Raw genomic sequence first — 21,411 nt, forward strand, 5'->3', positions numbered from 1 at the left:
CTTCCCTTTTTTACATTTGTCCTCTTATCATAATTACTGAATGCTGCAGAAAGGAAACCAATAAAACCAGCTATCTCCAAAAAAACACTACTTGCTACAATACTTTGGATCACAAACAAACACACACACCACACACAACCAACAAAAATGCTTTTCTAATCTTAATCTATCATGACCGTGTGTTAGTAACTAGGGGTGATGGGAGCGTTGTGAGAGAAGCAGTCGGTTAGTATCAACTTACAAATGTAGGAACGTCCAAAAAAGGTGATGTGAACAAGCTTTGGCGTATATCTGGGGTCGAAAGGACTGCCAACTGCTGTTCAGTCTCCCTGCACACACTCACCGTCTGCACATGGTACACCCCCCCTCATGGTACACCCCCCTCATGGTACACCCCCCTCATGGTACACCCCCCCTCATGGTACACCCCCCCCTCATGGTACACCCCCCCTCATGGTACACCCCCCCTCTCACAGCCATGTTTTACAGGACTTAGCCTCGTGTGTCACAAGAATTGTCTCCCTCCCTTCTTCCTCTTTCCCTCCGCCTGATGCGTCCTTCAATAATACATGAGGGGCAGAGGCAGGACGCCAACACAGTGGAAGAAAGCAACAAGGAGAGAGGGAGAGAGGGAGGGAGGGAGGACACACCTATAAACTCTACTGTCGTCACGTATAAGTGCGAGATGGTTTGATGGAAGACTGTGAAGAGAGGAAGGATAAAAGGGGAGGAGTGGCGCTTGGGTATCTTTTTTTTCTGCTCTTTCCTCTCATATCGTTCTCAAGTCCATATCCATCTGTATTGATGGGCTGAGCTCAGTAGAAGAAGTACACTGTGAGGAGGAAGAGGAGGAGAGAGGAAGTCATTAGTCTAATGGACCTGGCAATACATCAGAACAGGGAGACAGCTGAGCTCTCCTTATGTTGTGTTGACAGGTTTGCTTTTAGTAAAGAACTGCTACATCTGAATTATAACCATAATTTACTGTCAAGAATAATGGTCGGGCAACCCTGACCCTGTACAATTAAAGAGGCCCTGCTATGCTTTTGCCTATAGGTTTTAGTGCATGTAAATGGTCTGCAAAGGCTCAAATCCCCGCCTTGCCTGAATCACAATCCAACATATTGTACGAGAGACTAAGAGGTGGGACATCTCTAAGATGCTGCCCAATCACAACAGAGCCGGCCAGCTAACCAATCAGAGCAGACTAGGCTCTGGTTTCAGACAGAGGGTGAAAAGAGGTGCTTAATTAGCATACCCCTTTAACAAGTCTATACAGTATATTATCATTCATTGTGTAACTAATACCGGATTACTTTCTGCTGCTGTGATGGAAATAGATTGTATAGCCGAGTGATTTGTTTAACAATAAACTCCAGTTGACTTTCCCAAATTCTTTTTTCTTTTCTTTTTAAAACGCATCGGTCACAGCCTCTGCAGGGGGAGCATGGAAGTGACCATTCACAACGAAAGTGATTTTTAAAATGATTATATAAATACTGTTCTTAACAATATGTCATCATTCATATTATTATTATTATTATATCTAATTATATAATTAAATAAAAACTCAACGGCTCCAACAATATGAGTAATTGCCATTTACAGAATAACATTAATATTATTCTTCCTCTGTTGCCGAGAGGAATCTAAAACAAACACTTAATCTGCTTTTTTAATACTCTTATCTGTTTATAAAAGCTTACAAATCTGTCGTTCAATAAATCAAGCAGTATTTGTATTACAGTGAAGATGCTACTCACAGAATAGTATTCCAACCACAATGACTCCGATGATCCCCATCATGATCATCATCTGGAAGGAGAAACAAAGATTTAAGTGACGTTTTAAACCCTTAAGGGACATTTAAGACGGACTGTATCGAGCGCAGTGCCTGCAGAGAAGAAACAACAGAACATGGATCGCCTTGTAGTCTGTCGTGAAACTCTCCATATGTTCCCTGAAGCGTCTGCTCCGGTTCCACAGCAGCTCATTAACAGATCAGTGTGTGGAGAGCAGGGTCCTCGGAGCAGACCCTGCGTGTTCGCCTCAGCGCACCTCAGCATGACGGCTTTAAAAGACGAGAGCTGAGGATCTCATTCTCACAAAAAGCCCTTTCAATTACTTATTGTAAATGCAGACATGATTCACGATGATTTCAGTCAAAAGGAATCGCCCAGAGACGTTACACATATTTATCATATTGATAATCGTCTGTATTTAAACACGACCTCATTATATTGTTCATTTAATGTAATACTTGCATGATGTATTCCTTTCATACGTGTCCTCTAGCCCTATCCTGTGTTCCCTTCCCTCTTATTGCTGCTCTGACACCCGACAGGGATCAATAGAGGTTTTATTTAAGTGCCCACCTTGCAGTTCTTCCACCAGTACTTGTTCTTTAGCTTAGCTGCGCAGCTTTCAAACTGGGAGGCCCCGGCTTGGAGAGCATCCGCTCTGTCATCCAGCTCCGAGAGCTTCTGGTCCCTTTCCAAAACCTTGTCCACGTTCACGCGCATGATGTCCACCACCTGGCCCACAGCAGCGAGGATGAGACGGCATTTGGCAGCGGTTAGGGAAGAAGAAAGAGAGAGAGGGCGACAAGGGGGGTTATAGAAAAGCTTCAGGAACCAAAGGTGTTCTTGTCCTATGCGCGATAGCTGCAGCGTGGGAATACACGTCAAACAGGGCTACGTGTGTGCAATGGATAAGTAAACGATGTGCATGTAAGATAGAAGGAAGGACGCTAAATATCATAAATGAGAAGTAGTTGCATCCATGTGCGAATAATTTTGAAAGAAGATTTGATAAATAAGAGCAACAACAAAGCGTGTTGTCCTGTGTGTCCCTCGTAGAGTAGCATTAACAGTAAGTCCACATGAGTGAGACAGCACTTGGCCGCGCTGAGGAGAGACGTGATGACAAGGGGGGATGCAAAGGTGTTCCTGTCAAACGCACGATTAGCTACAGTGTAGTCGTTGGGAATAAGAGCCCCAGGCACTTCTAACAGTGCGACATACAAAATACTTAAAACATGAAAGAAATAAGGAAGTACAAGTGATGTAATAATGAAAGAAATATGCAGGACTAAGTAAAACTATGTAAGACAGCAGGAAGGACGCTAAATATAATAAGAGTGTTAAGAAGTCGTTGCACCCATTTGCTAATTATTTTTGGCAAATATATAAAAAATAAGAGCAGCAACAAATCATTTTAGAAGCGCGGTACGTTAACAGTAAGTCATGATTCAACTGCTTTTATTTTGATGCCTTGAATGTAACATCTAGCTCTGGCCTGGTTCAGCTCACCTCATCCACTTGGGTCTGTGTCTGCTGTAGCCTGCGGTTGCTGGAGGTGTTGGGGGGGGCGGGAGGTCCTCCGCCGGGGGCTCCATCGGGCCCGGGGGCTCCTGGAGCGGCAGCATCTGCAGACCTGGGAGGAAGAGGAACGAGGAAGAGGAACTGACGTGAAGAGGTGTTCGGAGGATGGGTGCATGTATGAGAGCTTTATTGTAATCCAATACGGAAAGTGCTGAAAATAAGATTCTCCTGTAAAGAAGGACACGAGGAAATAGGCCTCTTTTTCTTGTCATGGAGGAGGGATGAAGCCACCACATACAAAAAGTAGGAAATTGCTTAGTATGCATTGGAGTGGATAAGGGGGAGGAATGCAGATGCAATTGGATTAAAGGAAATATAGGCCACGGCTCCGAAGAAGAAAGAGAAAGTCCTGGTTTTATGACAGGGGAGAGAAAGAGGAAGCTCCTGTGATGGATTACAGACCAAAAAAGGAAAGCAGGAGTGTCAATGTTGGAAAAGGGGAAAGGGTTAAATGAGTGGGGGGAGAGGAGGGGGTTTCAAACTGAGCAATGCACAGTTTAAGATAAATCACATTTACTGCAGGGCTTAAAAATGATTTAGCAAAACATGAATTTCCATTGACATGAGCAGGTGATGGTGGTGACCTCAAACCCTCTGACCCACAATATGCTGACTAACACATTTATTCCATTGTTAAATCTCTGTTTTATCTTTAAAGAAAAGTCAATGTAAACTACACCTAAGGCTTCACGGAGGCAGCAGTCCACCCATGAATGCATAATTTAGTGCTGGTGTGACGGAACATTTCACTTGCGTCAGCAAAATCCATCAAGCTGAAAGAAATCACTTCAGTTTCCAACCCCCCACCAGAGAAAAACATACACGAAAATAACCTGGTTTGAATATATATTTAAACAGAGTATGTTTAATCGGTATTTGTAATGATGCTATGGGGAAAAGAGCGCAGCAGGAAAGCCGCATTAATACTCACATCTTCTATGCAGCTGTTTGACTCACAGACAGGAGGAGAGGGAGGCTCTGAAGTACAACCCGAAAATAAGAAGCAAGAAAAAAACAGGAAAGATCACAGGGGGAAAAAACAAGACAAGGATTTCTAGGCACTGCTCCAAAGGAAAGTCAGAGAAATTCAGTTAGCGAAGCGAATAAAGTGCCGCGCGGACAGCAAACAGGCGGAGGGTCTTTGCGCAGTGATCTTCTAGCGATGCATTTATACTGCAAGTCGTCAGCAAAGTACCGCAATACACCGAGACACGTAAAGGGCCGGGCGATAATTCACTGTGAGGTTGCACGGGCGAGCAGGAAGTGAAGTGGAGCGATGCGAGCTCAGGAGAAAAGTACTTCTAAATGATAATCCATGTAAGAGAGAGGGATCCGCGGAGGGTTATTATATTCCTGCAGGGCTGCATGCAGCTCCTCCGGTCCTGATGCTGAGAGGACGCGCTGATTGGCTGCTGGATGTTGAGTTTCCTCTTCTAAAAGCTACTGGCAAAAACATGCAATTTCAAGATGAAAGGGGAAAAAGTCCAGTCATGTGAAATGAGTTGTCTTTCTGTTGATGTCTGTCACCCCCTACCCCTCTCTCGCTTTCTCCGTGCGCCTTATGTGAAGTGCGGTAGTTTGGGTTGTGTGTGTGCTGCAATAATGCGTCTCTCCTCCTGCCTTTCTACACTTGGACTCGTAACGACAGTGCGGTACCCCCCCCCCCTCCCTTTCCTCCCTCACCTCCTCCCCCCTCCCTCGCTGCCTGCACACTTTGCAGTACTGCAGCTCTCTTTGTGGGGCAGGACGACACTGCGGTACAGTGGAGAAGCTCCTCAGCGCAGGGCCGTGTGCACACTGTAACACTGGGGAGGCCCTGACCTGTGCGATACAACCCGTGTGCAATATGTGCTGTTGACTAAAATAGGGTTTGTTTTGTTTTTAATGCATTCTGTATTGTATTAGTTTTTTTTTTTTGTATGTCTGAAATGCTTTCGCTCGCAGGCTTCAATAAATAGTAAATAGTAAAATAGTAAAAGCATTTGACAGAATTGAACGATCAATAAACACCTTCAGTCTTGCCTTATGCATTGGTGGCATGATGTGTGTTCAATAAAACTTGATTTATATTGCAATTTTTTACATTTTACATTTAATACAAGATAACACAAAGAGCTTTTTCAGTTTTTTATGAAGTTATAAACTTTGTGGTTTTATGGAGAACATATTACATGTTTTTCATTTATTTAGATACAATTTTTTCATTGATATAAACTCTTCAGGAAAATGAAAAAACATCACAGATGCACTTTGTGACAAAAACTAAATAGATAATCTTGTCTAAATAATTCTTTGTACTTTGGATGCCTAAGAGAACATTTCAATTTTAGACGAGCGTTTACCAACCTTTTTAACTAGTGATCTTTTTCAAGAGAAGATTTTTTCACAGGTACCAAATGTCTGAGTTACAACTAGGTTTTAGAGAATAACTAATCAGTCTTTCACGATAACTAAAAACAGGGTATCTGCAGGAATCCTGAAGTCAAATGTAATACCTTTTAAGACCCTTTCCATACATTTGAAGACCTCATCGCCGCTTGGAGTTCTGACCGGTTACCTTGGCGACACACTTTACCTCACATTGACTATATACAGTATTGATTGTACTTCCTCCTTATCTTCCAACCATTTGGACGCAGACTTGCATTCCCCCATAACGATGTTGCTTAGCAACGGGCGTAAACGGACCTTCGCGCTATCAAGCAGTGAGCGTGCGACGTCCTGTTCAGATGACGTCAAACCCAACGGGATGCCATCAATAAACTACAGAATCACACGCCACACCTACGCCATGAGTACATTCAGGCAGACTGTAGAACACAACCTCTTTGGACAATTTATAGACTTATTGAAAACAAGCTACAAAATGTAACACCTTGGAAAATGCGTTTAATACTTTTTAATAGCCTTAATTTTCGCTAAATTGATTTATCAACTTTTAAGACCCTCTGAAAAAAGCATAGATTTTGCAAAAGGGCACAGAAAAGCACAATTTGTATTGCAGATACATGTATTTTGTTAGGTCAAGACCAGAGATGGGGTCATTACTAAACAAATGTAATATATTACATATTACTTTAAAAAAAAGTTATATATTACACTACTTACTATCTACATAAAGTAACTCGTTACTTTACTCGCCGAGCACGTACGAACTGCGCATGCGTGAGTGGCAATAACTCTCCTTACCAGCAGGCGGCGGTAGTGTGTATTCGTCATTCAAAACAGGCAACAACCGGAAGATAGAGAAGAAGAACAGACTACGTGATATAAACAAACAACAAATAGCTTCACCTTAGCATGTGTTCTTTGCAGGTGTGTGTTGAGGTTTGACGTGGTGTTTACAGCAGTGGATAACCGCTTCTGGCCTGGACACCTCACCGTCACGTTCCTGTCTATTCTTCGGACGAACTCAAAATAATGGGCATACCTCCACCCCTCGAAAGTTATCGCTGACTCAGCCATGTTTATGCAGCACTGCACGTGGAGATGTGGACGCGCAAGTCGCGCAGATTACGTACATATAAACCTGCGGCAGAAACCCCTCTTGTCTGTCAGTGTGATGACTGATTTTAATAAGTAACGAAGTAACGCGTGTCGGGGCAATGTTAGTAACTGTAGTGTGATTACTGAATTATAAAAGTAGCGCGTTACACTACTCCGTTACCGACAAAAGTAATATTACAGTAACGCGTTACACCCAACTCTGGTCAAGACCAGTAAGACTCATCATTGAGATTCTTTATTATTGAAAGGGTTCTGCTCATCCTGGCCTTTAACTTTGAGCCTAGTGGCAGGAACATCGATCTGATAGCAACATGTCGGAGCCATGAAACGTGTATAGTAATACGTTTTGTTATATAAGGTATTTGTTTGATCACTATTGATTGGTTGGCTTGGGTCACATGGATATGGGCGGCACTCATTATAATCCTGTTCACCTGCGTGAGGTGTGTGTGTGGAAGAGAGGGTGACACAGGACTTTTTGTTGACCGCAAGATTTACGATTGCTTTGCATATTTTTCATTAAACTACATTACAATTCAACAGAGTTTTGATGTCAGCAAGTACTCTTTTTTAGCGTGTCATACAATATCAAACAGGCCCGGCCTCAGCGACTTTGTTTGTTTCCTGCTGTCGCTATACAACATCTTTAGAAGGAAAACACACAAGGCTTCTTTTCCAGTCCATTATTACACTTTTATATCATTTTTTTGTGAGTCAGGAAAAAAATAATAGATTAACTGAAATACACAAATCTTCTCTTTACATGAAGAAAACATACAAAAAATGGCAATACACAACACGTTTACAGCATGGCATCCCACAGCTGTTCTCCGTCAGTTCCTATTGGCTGCTCAGATGTTTTTGCCAGTATTGTTGGTTCAGGTTAACGGTATTTGCCGGTGCGGTTGTAGCGTCTGTAGAGGAAGCGGACCCTCTTCTCCAGCTGCAGTTTTTCCGCAGTCATCATTCGGTCTCCCACCATCTTCTTCTTCCTGGTGAGCCGCTGCAGCTCGTTGCCTCTGAAGGCCTTCACCCAGCACGGAGCGATGATCAGCTCTTTGGGATGAGCTTTGAAGTCTCCTGCAGACACAGAGTGAGAAGATCAGAACATGTCAGCGAGGCACTGCCTGATGTGGGATGCTAAATCAGCCTTGCATTAAATGTTTATAAAGGTTATTTTTTTTATAAAATGAATCCAAAGCAAATGTTCTGCAGTTGTTGGGAATTTAGTAAGATTGTATTGGAAGCACTCTCACTGCTTCTCAGTTAAATGTTTAAACTGAAATCATCACACATGCCCCTTTCACACCAACGCGGTTTCCGTGCTTGCGCTCTTCTGGTTCGGTTTTTCTTTTCAGACCCCGTTTTGTTCACACAACTTTCATTTGCCGTACTCGCCAAAAACTGTTAGCTCAGGTTGATCCCGCCCCTTCCCCCGCCTCCGACGTAAGCGTGACGTGTGCGGTTCTTGCTAATCTCGACCAAAGAATGTTTGGTGCTTGGTAAGCACCGGTTTTCGGAGCTTAGAGGCGGCTCCGCTGTGGTGTGAACAGGAAAAACCGGTGCGTATCAGGCTCTAGCTCCGAACCGGCCCTGGAACCGCGTTGGTGTGAAAGGGGCATGTGTGATGATTTCAGTTACTAGACAACATTTAAAAAAAAGAAAAGGTAAATTTAGAAGCAGTGAGAGTGCTTCCAATACAATCTTACTAAATTCCCAACAACTGCAGAACATTTGGTTCTGCTACACTAACAATCAAATTCAACATTTGACTTATCACATGGAAAACACATCTGGATTTCTATATGCGTAGTTTGGCTGGGAAATATGGCAGAAATCTTCCATCACAATATAGTCTCAATTACAATAAACATCCTGATATATGTTTTCTGCTAATTCAATACATAAATAGTCTTTATGAAATAACCCACAATATATATTGTCTCCTGGCCAGCCCTACCACATCCTAAGACAAGGGTCTGCAACCTTTTTGACCAAAAGAGCCATTTTGCTCCTTTTTCCAAAACATTTTTTTGTCTGGAGCCGCAAAACATATTTCATAGTTTTTTTATTGTTACATCAGACAAAACTACAGTTTTTTTGTATTTATTATGTTATTTATTACATGATATAAAACTGTTAACCTCTAATAAGAAACAAAGAACTCTTATAAGGAGAATTAAAAATAATACACAGGCCTACTTTAAAATAAATTAAACACAGCACTTGGGGAGTCCTCTGCACATTTGAAGGGAAAAAAATATTATTAAAATGGGCCCACTTTGAAATAAATAAAACATATAGCTGCACCCTAAAAAGAGTTAACGGTAGGGTAGGTAAGAATGGAGAAACCAGCTCGAGTGCACTAGAATTTGAAAATACACAACCGGAAAAAATATGCCTCTTCCTTCAGACTTTCTTACAGAGTCCCTCCTCCAACACACACGAACGCACACATGACCAATGAGGGCACGAGATAAGTTTGTGCACAGATGGAAGGCTGACAGGCAGGTAGGCCATCCAGTTACTTTAGCCGGGCCGGCTCAGATGATTGGTCGTGCTTTTTACAGCGCTACGGCTTCCAGAGATTAATTTTTGTATGTATTTATTGTCAAAGCATTTAATATATTCATTGCTATCGGGACGTTAAGAGCATTCCATGGAATATAACAAAAAGTGTTTTCTGAAATAAATTACATACCCCATTGAATTATGACTGAAGATCGTCAGCTGGCTTCCTCTCCCTTGTTGTTCCTCGATACGTAAAGGCTGCACCACCGTTGACAACTTCTCTCTACATATCAAACATACCGGTAAACCTGCATCGTTTGCTGTGAAAGCAGATAACTCTGTCCACGAAGAATTAAATCCTGTGTTCCTCCGGTACTTTTCTTTGATTTATCCATAGCTCGCTCATCGAGCCGGGGGTCAGGTTATTCGCCTCCAAGAAAAGGCGCTCGCGCGGGACCGTAGCAGGATGTGACGCATATTTTAGTTGACCTAATTAAAACCGTTTTGTTTTTTATTTATGTGTCACAGTATCACCTCAAAATACAAGATACGAAACATTTTCAACCATGCAACAAAATATAAATAGTCCTACAAATACTTTTATTTTATTTCCTTCTTATTTTTGTCTAAGCTCAAGGGCCAGAGCAGAGGGCTGAAAGGGCCGCGGGTTGCCGACCCCTGTCCTAAGAGATCAATTAAAAGCTGGCCAGTTTAACAAAAACTGTCTGCAATTAATAAAACCCAAAAAATAAGTAAAAACATTTAGCAGTCTTAGATTTACACTGGTTGAGGACACTTACCTAAGATGCCTATATTATCGTAGACTCCGTACATGCTCCTCTTCTCCGTCCACCGGTCCACCTTCTTCAGCGCGGGGATGGCATGCATCCTGATCTGACAGCATGCGCCTGAAAAAATAACATTGTTTCAAGTCAGTCTCTTAATGTGAACATACACTACACAAAATGTAATTAGGACATTTAACTCAACTTTTTATCATTTATCAAGAAAACCCGATTGTTGTACTTGTTCCAGCTCCTCAAATGTGAGGATATTGCTGAAACAGTCTGAAGCTCAAAGGCTTTCTCTTTTCGGTTATACCACAAGGTGAGTTCCTTTTTACTTCCTGCTTCTTCACACACATGCTCTCCAGTACAGGTTAGCTCTGAGTGTTAGCGATGCTAATGTAAACGCCGACCATATTACGTCCAAAACCGTCATTGTTTCTGATAGCAACGTTTCTGATTGGGCTGTGGGTCCACATTTCAGATACCACGTCATATCGGACGCAAATCTGGATCAGCTCCGTTGTAGCCCCGTTTTTAGAGATTTGGGTACGGAGGGAAAGAGAGAGGGTTTTATTTTCTGACGCTGCGTGAGTTCCCCGACACACCGGGGACACATGTTTATGTATAAAAGACATCAAAAAGTGCATTTTGCATGATAGGTCCCCTTTAACTTTTTAATTCTCCATCCGTCTGTCTCTGTTTATTCTTAATTGATCCTATTTTGCCACATTGGGTTGCATTTTTTGATTAAATATTCTGTACAAATAAAGTTGTGTTTGTTTTTATTAATAAGATTATTATTTACAAGTATGTACATTTATTACACTGCCCTTAGGTCACATGTGTCAAACTCATGGCCCGGGGGACAAATCAGGCCCTTGGTGGATTTAATTTCAGCCCGCAGGATCATTTCTAATTCCTATTAGATCTGGCCCGCCGGTATATTGCACGCACACCTTCACTCAATCCTGAGGGTCTCCTCCGCTCAGAGCCTGAGCCCAAACATTGATGACCTTTCACCCAAGATGAGATGCCAAGTATCTGAGCTAGCATCTCAGAGCAGCACACTGAGTTTAATGGATGTTTCCTTCTGCACTTTGTTTCTCACGGCAACAGGGCATGTTTGTTTTGTTCTTTGAGGGAAATTGTTTTTTTGAAGCTGTTGTTGGCCTGTGGGGAAATGTACTCATAAGAAATGACTCTGCAGATAGAGCCATAAGAAATGAATGCAACTGATTATTTAATGTTGTTTTTATAGCCAATCATGTAAGCTTTGTTAGTTCCAGGTTTAATATGTGCAATAAATTCATTTCAATAAGTTTTGCAATAAACATTGAACCAGTCCGGCCCTCCACTAGTACCCATTTTTTATTTTGGCCCACTGTGTATTTGACACCCCTGCCTTGAAGTACAACTCTCAAAGAGAAGATTGAAAAGCTCCATTAGACTGCAGTCAGCGGATCAGATCAAATTAAGATGTTACAAACGGTCACAAGTGTTGCAAAGAAATTAGTTTGTTTCCCCCAATCACTTAATTATGATGTCCATGACCCAATTTGAAATGTCAATATCACAATGAATCGGCAAGTACCCATTTATTTTTATTTTGACCCACTGTGTATTTGAGTTTGACACCCCTGGCTTAGGTGATGTATAACGCTTTCCCATTTGTTTGTATTATTGCTTACTCTATGACTTGTTAATATCTACAAATATGGTTTATAACTTGAATTAATGGTGTTATTGTTTCTAGTTTTGGATCAATATGTGGTGTTTTTTATCGCTATGACAAGACATAATGAGGGTAAAGCATCGTAATGAAAATAACTAACACATGCACGCACTGTAGGGATGCAAAGTAATAGTTTTTTCTGCAGGACACAAAACCAACGTGTCTAATTTATAAATGAAACATTAGACTCACCTGTAGAGAAGGCCCTGGCAGTCTGACAGAAGGACGCTCCAGCCTTCAGTAACCCTGCCAGAACAGACATGGTTTCTACAAAAAACACAATAGATATCAACTTCACATAAAAGGCATTCAAATGACTCAAGTAAAATGGCTATTCGGTGATATTTATTAATGTTTTAAACGTGTCTATCAAAGAAAAACTATGCCTTTTCAAGTACATTGACCCTTAGCATTAGCTTTATCAAGCATAGTTAGCTTCAACAAATGTATTATCTTGAACATTACCAGTTCCAATGTCCTGTGGCAATCTCCTGCCTCTTAAATCTGTCGTTATTGTTCCAGAAAAGCATAAAGGACAGCCGTATGTGGGGATATTACACTTAAAACATTTGTTATTGAAGCGTCAACATGCTCTTAGTGGACGCTTCCATCTTACTCTGTGTCCCACAATGCACCGCGTCGGTACCGTAACGTTGTTAGAGAACAGGTACCGTAAAGCTGTAAGAGAGGCGCGCAGACATTGGTTTGAGTCTCTGCGACTTGTTTAGCAGCCAGTAGAGGGAGGTATAGCAAGAGGACATATTATACAGTCTATTATAGGAAAACAATAATGGAAAGACATCTCATACATAGTAGAATTTAAGTTTAAAAATATATCTTAAAGTCTTTAAAAAAAATCCTAAATATATCTAATTGACATCAGGCCAGATTGCAAGTGTATCTGTTGAAGGGTTCACTTCAATTGGTTGTTGAAGTGTCTCAAATGAACTAGCTCAAGCTTACAAACTAAGATTCCTGTTGTGGTCTTAGGAGGACATACTGTAGGTTCAATTCCCCTGAAAACGTTTTTGATTTGGAAGTCTACCACCTAAAGTGAAGAGTCAAAAGGCAAGGCAAGGCAAGTTTATTTATACCCTCCTGGGACCCAGCCCATTGAAAATGTCCACTGTAGTGGACATTTTGTTAACATACATCTCCTTTTACTCTTTTGAGCTACTCTATCAGTCCCTGGCGTGCTGTACGGAGGACATCCTGGTCTTTCCAGTGATATGTCATTGGTTAAAATTGCATGCTGGGAAGTTCCTCTTTCTTTTCATCCAAAATGGCTGGCATACGAAAAATAAAATTGTATAGAAGAAGCAGGAGAAGTCAAATATTGTTGAATAATTGTCATTTTTACCATGAAAATCATATATGTTCTTGTTTATTAACATGTGAGGAACTATATAATTAGTTATGAAAGCAAGTTTTCAAATAACAGCCCTTTTATAAATGTCCATTCTAGTGGACGTCAGGACTATCTTCATGGACTTTATGACTCAATATCGTTGCAGGAGACGGAACTGAAGCAGACGTTTTCTGTACCAGATAGTTCAGGGAGATTAAGATTTTGAGCTCTCAGATGATGAGAGAGATGAGGCTTTCACACCTGGGATAGAAGAGGGTCAAGAAGAAGGGGGGAAAGATGCAGGAGGCTCCATGAGCGCACAGATAGATACATGGAGACAGATAGGGACGAGCTGGAAAGACATGGCCCCCTGTGGGCCAAGAGTAGCACGTATGTCTTATTGTTGTTTTTATTTTAAGTGGATTCATGAAAAATGAGAATTGCCTCAGGAATGCAAGCTTTGTTTCTATGAGCAGGTAAAATGGAGACCATATCCATACAACTAGTCAAGATGACCCTACAGCTCGTGCCGACTGGAGTCCAATGAGGTACTTTCCCACTACATTGACTACAAAGTCTTTGAAGATCTGGAAAGATTCACCAAAAAAAAAGCTAGTTTTGTATTGACCAAATAAACAGCAATGTTCAGATCAATTACTTATTCATGTTTTAAATAAAGGTGAATGTATTATTGTATTAATATCACTCTATAACCATAATACGTTACATAGTCCATCTGTTAATTTTGGCTGTCTTTTCAAACTAATATGGTACCGACATCCTCTACAGTGGACATAAAATAAAATAAAAAAAGTCTAAATTGCAAGATGTGTTAGTGTTAGTGAGGACTCGAGCAGCAGCGTTCTGAATCAGCTGCAACTTCCTAATAGATTTTTTAGTGAGACCTGTGAAGACACCATTTCAGTAGTCCAGTCTACTGAAGATAAAGGCATGGACAAGTTTTTCCAAATCCTGCTGTGACATTAGTCTTTTAATCCTAGATATATTCTTTAGGTGATAGTAGGCTGATAGTAACTGTTTTAATGTGACTGTTGAAACTCAGGTCAGAGTCCATGACTACACCTAGATTTCTGGCTTTATCTGTTGTTTTGAACATTGCAGACTGAAGCTCAGCGCTAACTTTTATACGTTCTGCCTTGGCTCCAAAAACCATTACCACAGTTTTATCTTTGTTTACTTGGAGAAAGTTCTGACACATCCAGTCATTGATTTGTTCAATGCACTTACTCAGTGTTTGAATTGGAGCATAGTCTCCTGGTGAAATTGTTACGTACATTTGTGTGTCATCCGCATAGCTATGGTAACTTATTTTGTTGTTTTCAATCAATCAATCAATCAATGTTTATTTATATAGCCCAATATCACAAATGTTACATTTGTCTCAGTGGTCTTCACAGTGTGTACAGAATATCAGTATGACAATACGACACCCTCTGTCCTTAGACCCTCACATCGTACAAGGAAAAACTTCCAAAGAAAACCCAGTTTAAAGGGAAAAATGGGAGAAACCTCAGGGAGAGCAACAGAGGAGGGATCCCTCTCCCAGGACGGACAGACGTGCAATAGATGCCGTGTGTAAATTGAAAAGATAATACATTTGCAACATAGGTAGTCCAAATGTTTGGAAATGCATGTGTGTATAATAGGAAGATGAATCCACGAGGATATCCATCCAGGACCTATGATCCAGGACCACAGCCACGACTCAAGATCCAGCGCTCGCGATCCAGGACACAGGACCGCAGGATCATCCATGACTCCGGATCCCAGCGTATATAGACACCAAAAAGAAAGACATTTGGGGAAGCTGGGTTAATCGGAACATGAGTGTACACGGGTATAGACAGAGAGAAGGAAGAAGTAAGATGTCCCCCGACAAACTAAGCCTATATCAGCAAAACCAGGGGCTGAATCTAATCAGCCCTAACTATAAGCTTTATCAAAAAGGATGTTTTTCATTATCTGAGCCAGTGGTAGCATGTAGATGTTAAAGAGAAGAGGCCCCAAGATGGAGCCTTGAGGTACCCCCACATGTCATATTTGTCACCTCAGATGTGTATTTACTAGGGCTGTCAATAACGCGTTAACGCCAAAAAAAATTAATGCCACTAATTATTTTAACGCGATTAACGCATGTGTATTTTTTTCCTCGGCCACCCCGCAGTTTCAGACGCATCGAGTTTAAAATATCATCTACAAGCTGATGCTGACAGCCCCGCTACTGCTGCTGCCGCTGCTTTGGAGAAAAAAGCCCCAACACAAGTCAGGCTCAGTGGCGGCGCCAGAGATTTATTTTGGGGGTCCTGTGGGGTAGCTTGATGTTTCATAGTGGGTGCTCAAACATTTAGGGTTTCCCATTAATGTACCGGGCGCTACAGTGGAACTTTATACTGCAACAATCCCCACGCACACACAGTGCATGGCGAGAAAAGAATAGGCGGCCAAATATCTAGTTTGATGCAGACGGTCACTAGAAAGGAGCGAGACAAATGGGATGTTACCTTTAATTCGAAATCAGTGAGGAAAAATTGCATATCAGTTTGCAGTATACCTTTTTTTGTTTGCATCATTACATTGTCGACAATGGTAACAATGGTCTTGTCTAGACTTATTTGACAACCTGGCCAAACGGTGATTTCTTGATCATCTGGAGGGTGTCATCAGCTGTCTCTGTTGCCTTGGCGGCATAGTCCCAGAAGGCCTCAGTCAGCAATTCAATCTGTGGCTTGGGTGCATCAGCATATAAGATGTTGGCAGTGCAGCCTGTTGAACAGACAGAAAAAACAGTTTTGAAGAACAGTTGGAAGGTGTTTTTAGGTATTTTAACACAAAAAATATTCCGAAGGAGGTAAAGTGGCACTATACTTAACTTCCAAATCCCAGAGGCATGTGTGAGTGTGTGTGAATGAGCATTAGGTTAGATGATGAGCAGTCTGGCTCCTTATGTGGTCACCCATACAAGGTTCCATATCAGTACACACCAGTGTATTAATGTGTGTGTGAATCGGTTAATTTCCAATCCAAGGAATTGCTGGGTGGACCAATGACTTCAATGGTCCAAAAATCTCATTGCAATTCTATATTTTTCCTTGAAGTCTTTTGATTTGAGCGTACCAGCTGATGTCACGCTCCAAAACGGGATATTTTTCCACCATACTCACCAGTGAAAACGGCAAGAACGAGCACAACAAGGACCTTCATGGCTCTTATATCTTAATAACAAGGAGATACAAAGATAGTTAGCAAAGCATGTTCACTGAGATTTAGTTTAAAAAGAAAAAATTCAGAAGCTACTCCGAGGCAATCCTTCATCATCTCACTTGAGTTTGTTGTTGTATCTACAAATCCACGTGGCACTGCTTGTGTTGAGCTGGTGAGGTTCTGCAGCTTATAAAGCAATCCGGACTCTAATGATCCCAAAGTTCAGGGGTGAGTGTCTTGCTGTCACCTTGCCTCATCCTGCTATCCTCACAGACACTCAGTGCCAGGCACCACGCAGCAATCATGCACGACCCAATATTGTTGCACCAATGCACGGACACAACAAGCAAATCATTTATTTTAGACAGTTTCATATGTCAGTTATCATCTTCCAAACAGTATTGATTTAGTCATGTGCCTTTTTATATTTATTTGGCCTGATTATGTGTGATTCCTCTGTGTTAGAGTGTGACTAAATCCTCAAGTGTAACTTTGAATGGACCTTGTCCTCAAAAGCCCTCCTGTCCTCAAAGGTATGTCAGTCGCACAGCTCTTGCCTCGTTTGAGTCCTACCTCTCAAACCGGAAACACTTTGTCACCATCAGTGACTGCAGTTCCCCTTCGGCCTCAGTCAACCAAGGTGTACCTCAAGGCTCTGGGCTTGGACCAACCTGATCTCACCAGAATGCGTGACTCCACCACGACTCCTTAACACCGCATTGCGTGGTGGAGTCACAAACTGCTACATTTACTTGTCTGAACCACGCAAACAATCCTACTCACAAAGACTTGAAAATGTAAAATTGTAATGAAACGATTGTTATAATTTTGCCATGACAGTATTCTAAGACAGTTATACAAGTGCGCTAAACTTGATATGTATATATATTCTGCTTCTTTTGGTATTCAAAATACGCATAGCGCCCATGCAAAACCGGCCTTAGTCTATAGAATTGCTGCTTGAACAACTCGTAGAAACAACTTAACCCTCGACACTGCCTTCTCTTTGAGTCCTTATGATAAGTTGTGGCTTTTTGCATTTCTAAATGTATGTATCAGGTTCCAAGAAGAGATATCCGGTTATAAGGTAAATCAAGGATTTTACTTAGTTTAAGTCTATCGTCAAGCAAATGTATTAACAGTCTGTATTAATGTTGATGGCATATCTCTTTGTCAAAAAACTCAAACTTCATGGGAGATGCAGCATTTTGTTCATAGTGTTATAGGTTATAACAGCAAACGTGTGAAGTTGGGTTGTAATGTGTGTATATCCAGCAGCTATTGTGACTGAACTGGAGACATGATGACATGATCATCAAGAAAATGGAACTTCCCTATTCCCAGTAAAAGCTTTCTATTTGATCTATAACTGGCTCTAATCCATGGTGCCTGGTTGTGTTGTGTTGCTAAACATTTACTTGCTACATGTAGAAATCAGTAGATATTGTTGATGCAGAGATGACATTGTTAATTGTATTTATTTGTTTTAATGTTGTGGCGTGGTATTGACTGTTTATTTAATAGGTCACTGTCCTTTTGTTTTCTGCTTCTTGTTGCTCTGCATTGCTTCAGGTATTGTCCTGAGAACGTCAGTATTAGGTTTCTGTCATTGTCTTCTTTGTGTCTTGAAATCCTCTGTCTATAAATCACTGGTTTTGATACATCAAATGCTCGGTTTCCACTGTCACATTTACAGAAATGGTAATTAATACATGTTGTCATTTCCTTGTATTTTAGGTAGTTTTAATTTAAGTGAAACAAATATTCATTGCTACCGGTAATGACATCATCTAAGGATTTGCTGCACACAAGAAATACGTTGGTTAGCACTCTTGCATATATATATATATATATATATAAATAAGAAGATTAATACCACTCTCATCATGCATGGGTTTTAAAATGATGCTACAGTACAGTCTGAAATCAGGGATAAGAACTATCCTGGCTCCGTCAAGACTTTTAAAAACAATACCTAACAGAACCTCTAAACCTTGCTAATTAAGTCTCAGACAAAACCCTTTGTAGCCCTCTGTAGTAAACACAACTTAATATTTATTTAAACAATCTTGATCCAACGTGTTGAGTACGTGTTGGTTTCACTTGTGGACAAGAGATGCAGAGTGACTAAGTTATGAAAAACATGCCAGTCTCCTTTAGTATGTTCTTCTTTTAAAAATAACTTACATTCATAAATTATTCAGAATGATGTGTGACAAATATATAACAGTAGATTCTTTTTTTTTATGAATACAATCAATAGTTTCATACTTAAGAATGCATATTACACAACATTTCTTCAGTACACTTTAGTTACCAAATGTTTTCACCTGTCTTGCTTTCAGGAGTAATTATAGGTGATGCACTTTAAACTCATGAGCTTCAGTGCAGCTCATGATGTGTTTGCTGCTTCAATTTGTCTTTTTAGTTTGTCAAGTCCACTTTCCCCAGTCTGATTTCACAATGCAGAAAAAACATCTGTTTTTCAGATTTTCAGAATCTACCAATCTACGTTCACTTTTCATTCATTTACTAACACAGTTCGTAACTTAAAAGATCTATAACTGGTTAGCTTCTGTTGTCGTTTTGTTCATTTTGTGTCCCGGGGTCAGATTATTCTGTTTCTGTTGATGCAGTTACTTTCCCTTTAGGTGAGGGAGGTTGACTTATGTTCCTTTGGCGTTGGGCCTCATAGAAGGAGAAGAGGCGGAACCGGAGGTCTTCGACGTAGGGGTGTAGCATCTGGATCATTTGATCTTGAACCCGATGGGTCACGGGGGCCACACGCTCCTGGAAGTCCTGCAGGTATTGGTCCACCTTCAGCTTCAGGTCATCAGTGTAGGGCTCGAGCTGAGCCTGCAGGTCCTTCACACTCTGCTTCAGCTCCTCGCTCTTCTGCTCCAGGGTGGCTCTCACAGCCTCGGTGTCAATGGACTCAGCATAGGGGGCCAGCTTCTGTTTGAGCTGCTCCACTCTCTGCTGGATCTGGACCTTCATGATGTCCTTGGCAGCGGCCAGCTCCCTTTCCACATGCCCATTCAGCTCTTCGGCCTCTGTGATGACTTTATGGAGCATGTCCCTAGTTGCAGGGGGAAGCATCTCGAGCATGAAGTGCAAATACATGCCGGTCATAAATCTAGTGTCTTCCAGACGGTCACTAGAAAGGAGCGAGACAAATGGGATGTTACCTTTAATTCGAAATCAGTGAGGAAAAATTGCATATCAGTTTGCAGTATACCTTTTTTTGTTTGCATCATTACATTGTCGACAATGGTAACAATGGTCTTGTCTAGACTTACTTGACACCCCGGCCAAACGGTGATTTCTTGATCACCTGGAGGGTGTCATCAGCTGTCGCTGTTGCCTTGGCGGCATAGTCCCAGAAGGCCTCAGTCAGCAATTCAATCTGTGGCTTGGGTGCATCAGCATATAAGATGTTGGCAGTGCAGCCTGTTGAACAGACAGAAAAAACAGTTTTGAAGAACAGTTGGAAGGTTCAAAATATTTCAGAGTGTTTTCAGGTATTTTAACACAAAAAATATTCCGAAGGAGGTAAAGTGGCACTATACTTAACTTCCAAATCCCAGAGGCATGTGTGAGTGTGTGTGAATGAGCATTAGGTTAGATGATGAGCAGTCTGGCTCCTTATGTGGTCACCCATACAAGGTTCCATATCAGTACACACCAGTGTATTAATGTGTGTGTGAATCGGTTAATTTCCCATCCAAGGAATTGCTGGGTGGACCAATGACTTCAATGGTCCAAAAATCTCATTGCAATTCTATATTTTTCCTTGAAGTCTTTTGATTTGAGCGTACCAGCTGATGTCACGCTCCAAAACGGGATATTTTTCCACCATACTCACCAGTGAAAACGGCAAGAACGAGCACAACAAGGACCTTCATGGCTCTTATATCTTAATAACAAGGAGATACAAAGATAGTTAGCAAAGCATGTTCACTGAGATTTAGTTTAAAAAGAAAAAATTCAGAAGCTACTCCGAGGCAATCCTTCATCATCTCACTTGAGTTTGTTGTTGTATCTACAAATCCACGTGGCACTGCTTGTGTTGAGCTGGTGAGGTTCTGCAGCTTATAAAGCAATCCGGACTCTAATGATCCCAAAGTTCAGGGGTGAGTGTCTTGCTGTCACCTTGCCTCATCCTGCTATCCTCACAGACACTCAGTGCCAGGCACCACGCAGCAATCATGCACGACCCAATATTGTTGCACCAATGCACGGACACAACAAGCAAATCATTTATTTTAGACAGTTTCATATGTCAGTTATCATCTTCCAAACAGTATTGATTTAGTCATGTGCCTTTTTATATTTATTTGGCCTGATTATGTGTGATTCCTCTGTGTTAGAGTGTGACTAAATCCTCAAGTGTAACCTTGAATGGACCTTGTCCTCAAAAGCGCTCCTGTCCTCAAAGGTATGTCAGTCGCACAGCTCTTGCCTCGTTTGAGTCCTACCTCTCAAACCGGAAACACTTTGTCACCATCAGTGACTGCAGTTCCCCTTCGGCCTCAGTCAACCAAGGTGTACCTCAAGGCTCTGGGCTTGGACCAACCTGATCTCACCAGAATGCGTGACTCCACCACGACTCCTTAACACCGCATTGCGTGGTGGAGTCACAAACTGCTACATTTACTTGTCTGAACCACGCAAACAATCCTACTCACAAAGACTTGAAAATGTAAAATTGTAATGAAACGATTGTTATAATTTTGCCATGACAGTATTCTAAGACAGTTATACAAGTGCGCTAAACTTGATATGTATATATATTCTGCTTCTTTTGGTATTCAAAATACGCATAGCGCCCATGCAAAACCGGCCTTAGTCTATAGAATTGCTGCTTGAACAACTCGTAGAAACAACTTAACCCTCGACACTGCCTTCTCTTTGAGTCCT

General features: G+C 41.4%; 3 protein-coding genes across 3 annotated transcripts; all 3 read right to left on the reverse strand.

The window, feature by feature from the left end:
* Nucleotides 1–451: 451 nt before the first annotated feature.
* Nucleotides 452–5,038, reverse strand: LOC117461098 (vesicle-associated membrane protein 1-like). Its single transcript, XM_034102803.2, has 5 exons — nt 4,315–5,038; nt 3,312–3,435; nt 2,376–2,534; nt 1,764–1,815; nt 452–832 (listed from the first exon to the last, which is right to left on the reverse strand). Coding segments are annotated over exons 1-5 (354 nt in total). The 5' UTR covers nt 4,317–5,038; the 3' UTR covers nt 452–815.
* Nucleotides 5,039–7,539: 2,501 nt separating this feature from the next.
* Nucleotides 7,540–12,558, reverse strand: LOC117461097 (large ribosomal subunit protein mL51-like). The gene is made up of 4 exons (XM_034102802.2): nt 12,387–12,558; nt 12,114–12,188; nt 10,202–10,309; nt 7,540–7,970 (listed from the first exon to the last, which is right to left on the reverse strand). The coding sequence occupies exons 2-4, from the start codon at nt 12,181–12,183 to the stop codon at nt 7,774–7,776; spliced, it is 375 nt and encodes a 124-aa protein (XP_033958693.1). The 5' UTR covers nt 12,184–12,188; nt 12,387–12,558; the 3' UTR covers nt 7,540–7,773.
* Nucleotides 12,559–15,898: 3,340 nt separating this feature from the next.
* LOC117460711 (apolipoprotein A-I-like) lies at nt 15,899–20,396 on the reverse strand. The gene is made up of 4 exons (XM_071206081.1): nt 20,357–20,396; nt 19,791–19,941; nt 19,158–19,648; nt 15,899–16,053 (listed from the first exon to the last, which is right to left on the reverse strand). Exons 1-4 carry the CDS (start codon nt 20,394–20,396, stop codon nt 15,899–15,901), a joined length of 837 nt encoding a protein of 278 aa, XP_071062182.1.
* Nucleotides 20,397–21,411: the final 1,015 nt, after the last annotated feature.

Source organism: Pseudochaenichthys georgianus, chromosome 16, assembly GCF_902827115.2.
Source record: "Pseudochaenichthys georgianus chromosome 16, fPseGeo1.2, whole genome shotgun sequence".
NCBI classification, from domain to species: domain Eukaryota; kingdom Metazoa; phylum Chordata; class Actinopteri; order Perciformes; family Channichthyidae; genus Pseudochaenichthys; species Pseudochaenichthys georgianus.

Coding starts and splice junctions, on each gene's coding strand:
- LOC117461098 (XM_034102803.2), bottom strand. Junction 2,535..3,311: donor CACAGACCCAAGTGGATGAG/GTGAGCTGAACC, acceptor GCTGTGGGCCAG/GTGGTGGACATCATGCGCGT. Junction 1,816..2,375: donor ACTGGTGGAAGAACTGCAAG/GTGGGCACTTAA, acceptor TTCTCCTTCCAG/ATGATGATCATGATGGGGAT.
- LOC117461097 (XM_034102802.2), bottom strand. CDS start 12,183: ATGTCTGTTCTGGCAGGGTTACTGAAGGCTGGAGCGTCCTTCTGTCAG. Junction 10,310..12,113: donor TGCCAGGGCCTTCTCTACAG/GTGAGTCTAATG, acceptor TTATTTTTTCAG/GCGCATGCTGTCAGATCAGG. Junction 7,971..10,201: donor CGATAATATAGGCATCTTAG/GTAAGTGTCCTC, acceptor CTGTGTCTGCAG/GAGACTTCAAAGCTCATCCC.
- LOC117460711 (XM_071206081.1), bottom strand. CDS start 20,396: ATGAAGGTCCTTGTTGTGCTCGTTCTTGCCGTTTTCACTG. Junction 19,942..20,356: donor CGTTCTTGCCGTTTTCACTG/GTGAGTATGGTG, acceptor TCTGTTCAACAG/GCTGCACTGCCAACATCTTA. Junction 16,054..19,157: donor CCAACGCCAAAGGAACATAA/GTCAACCTCCCT, acceptor TCTGTTCAACAG/GCTGCACTGCCAACATCTTA.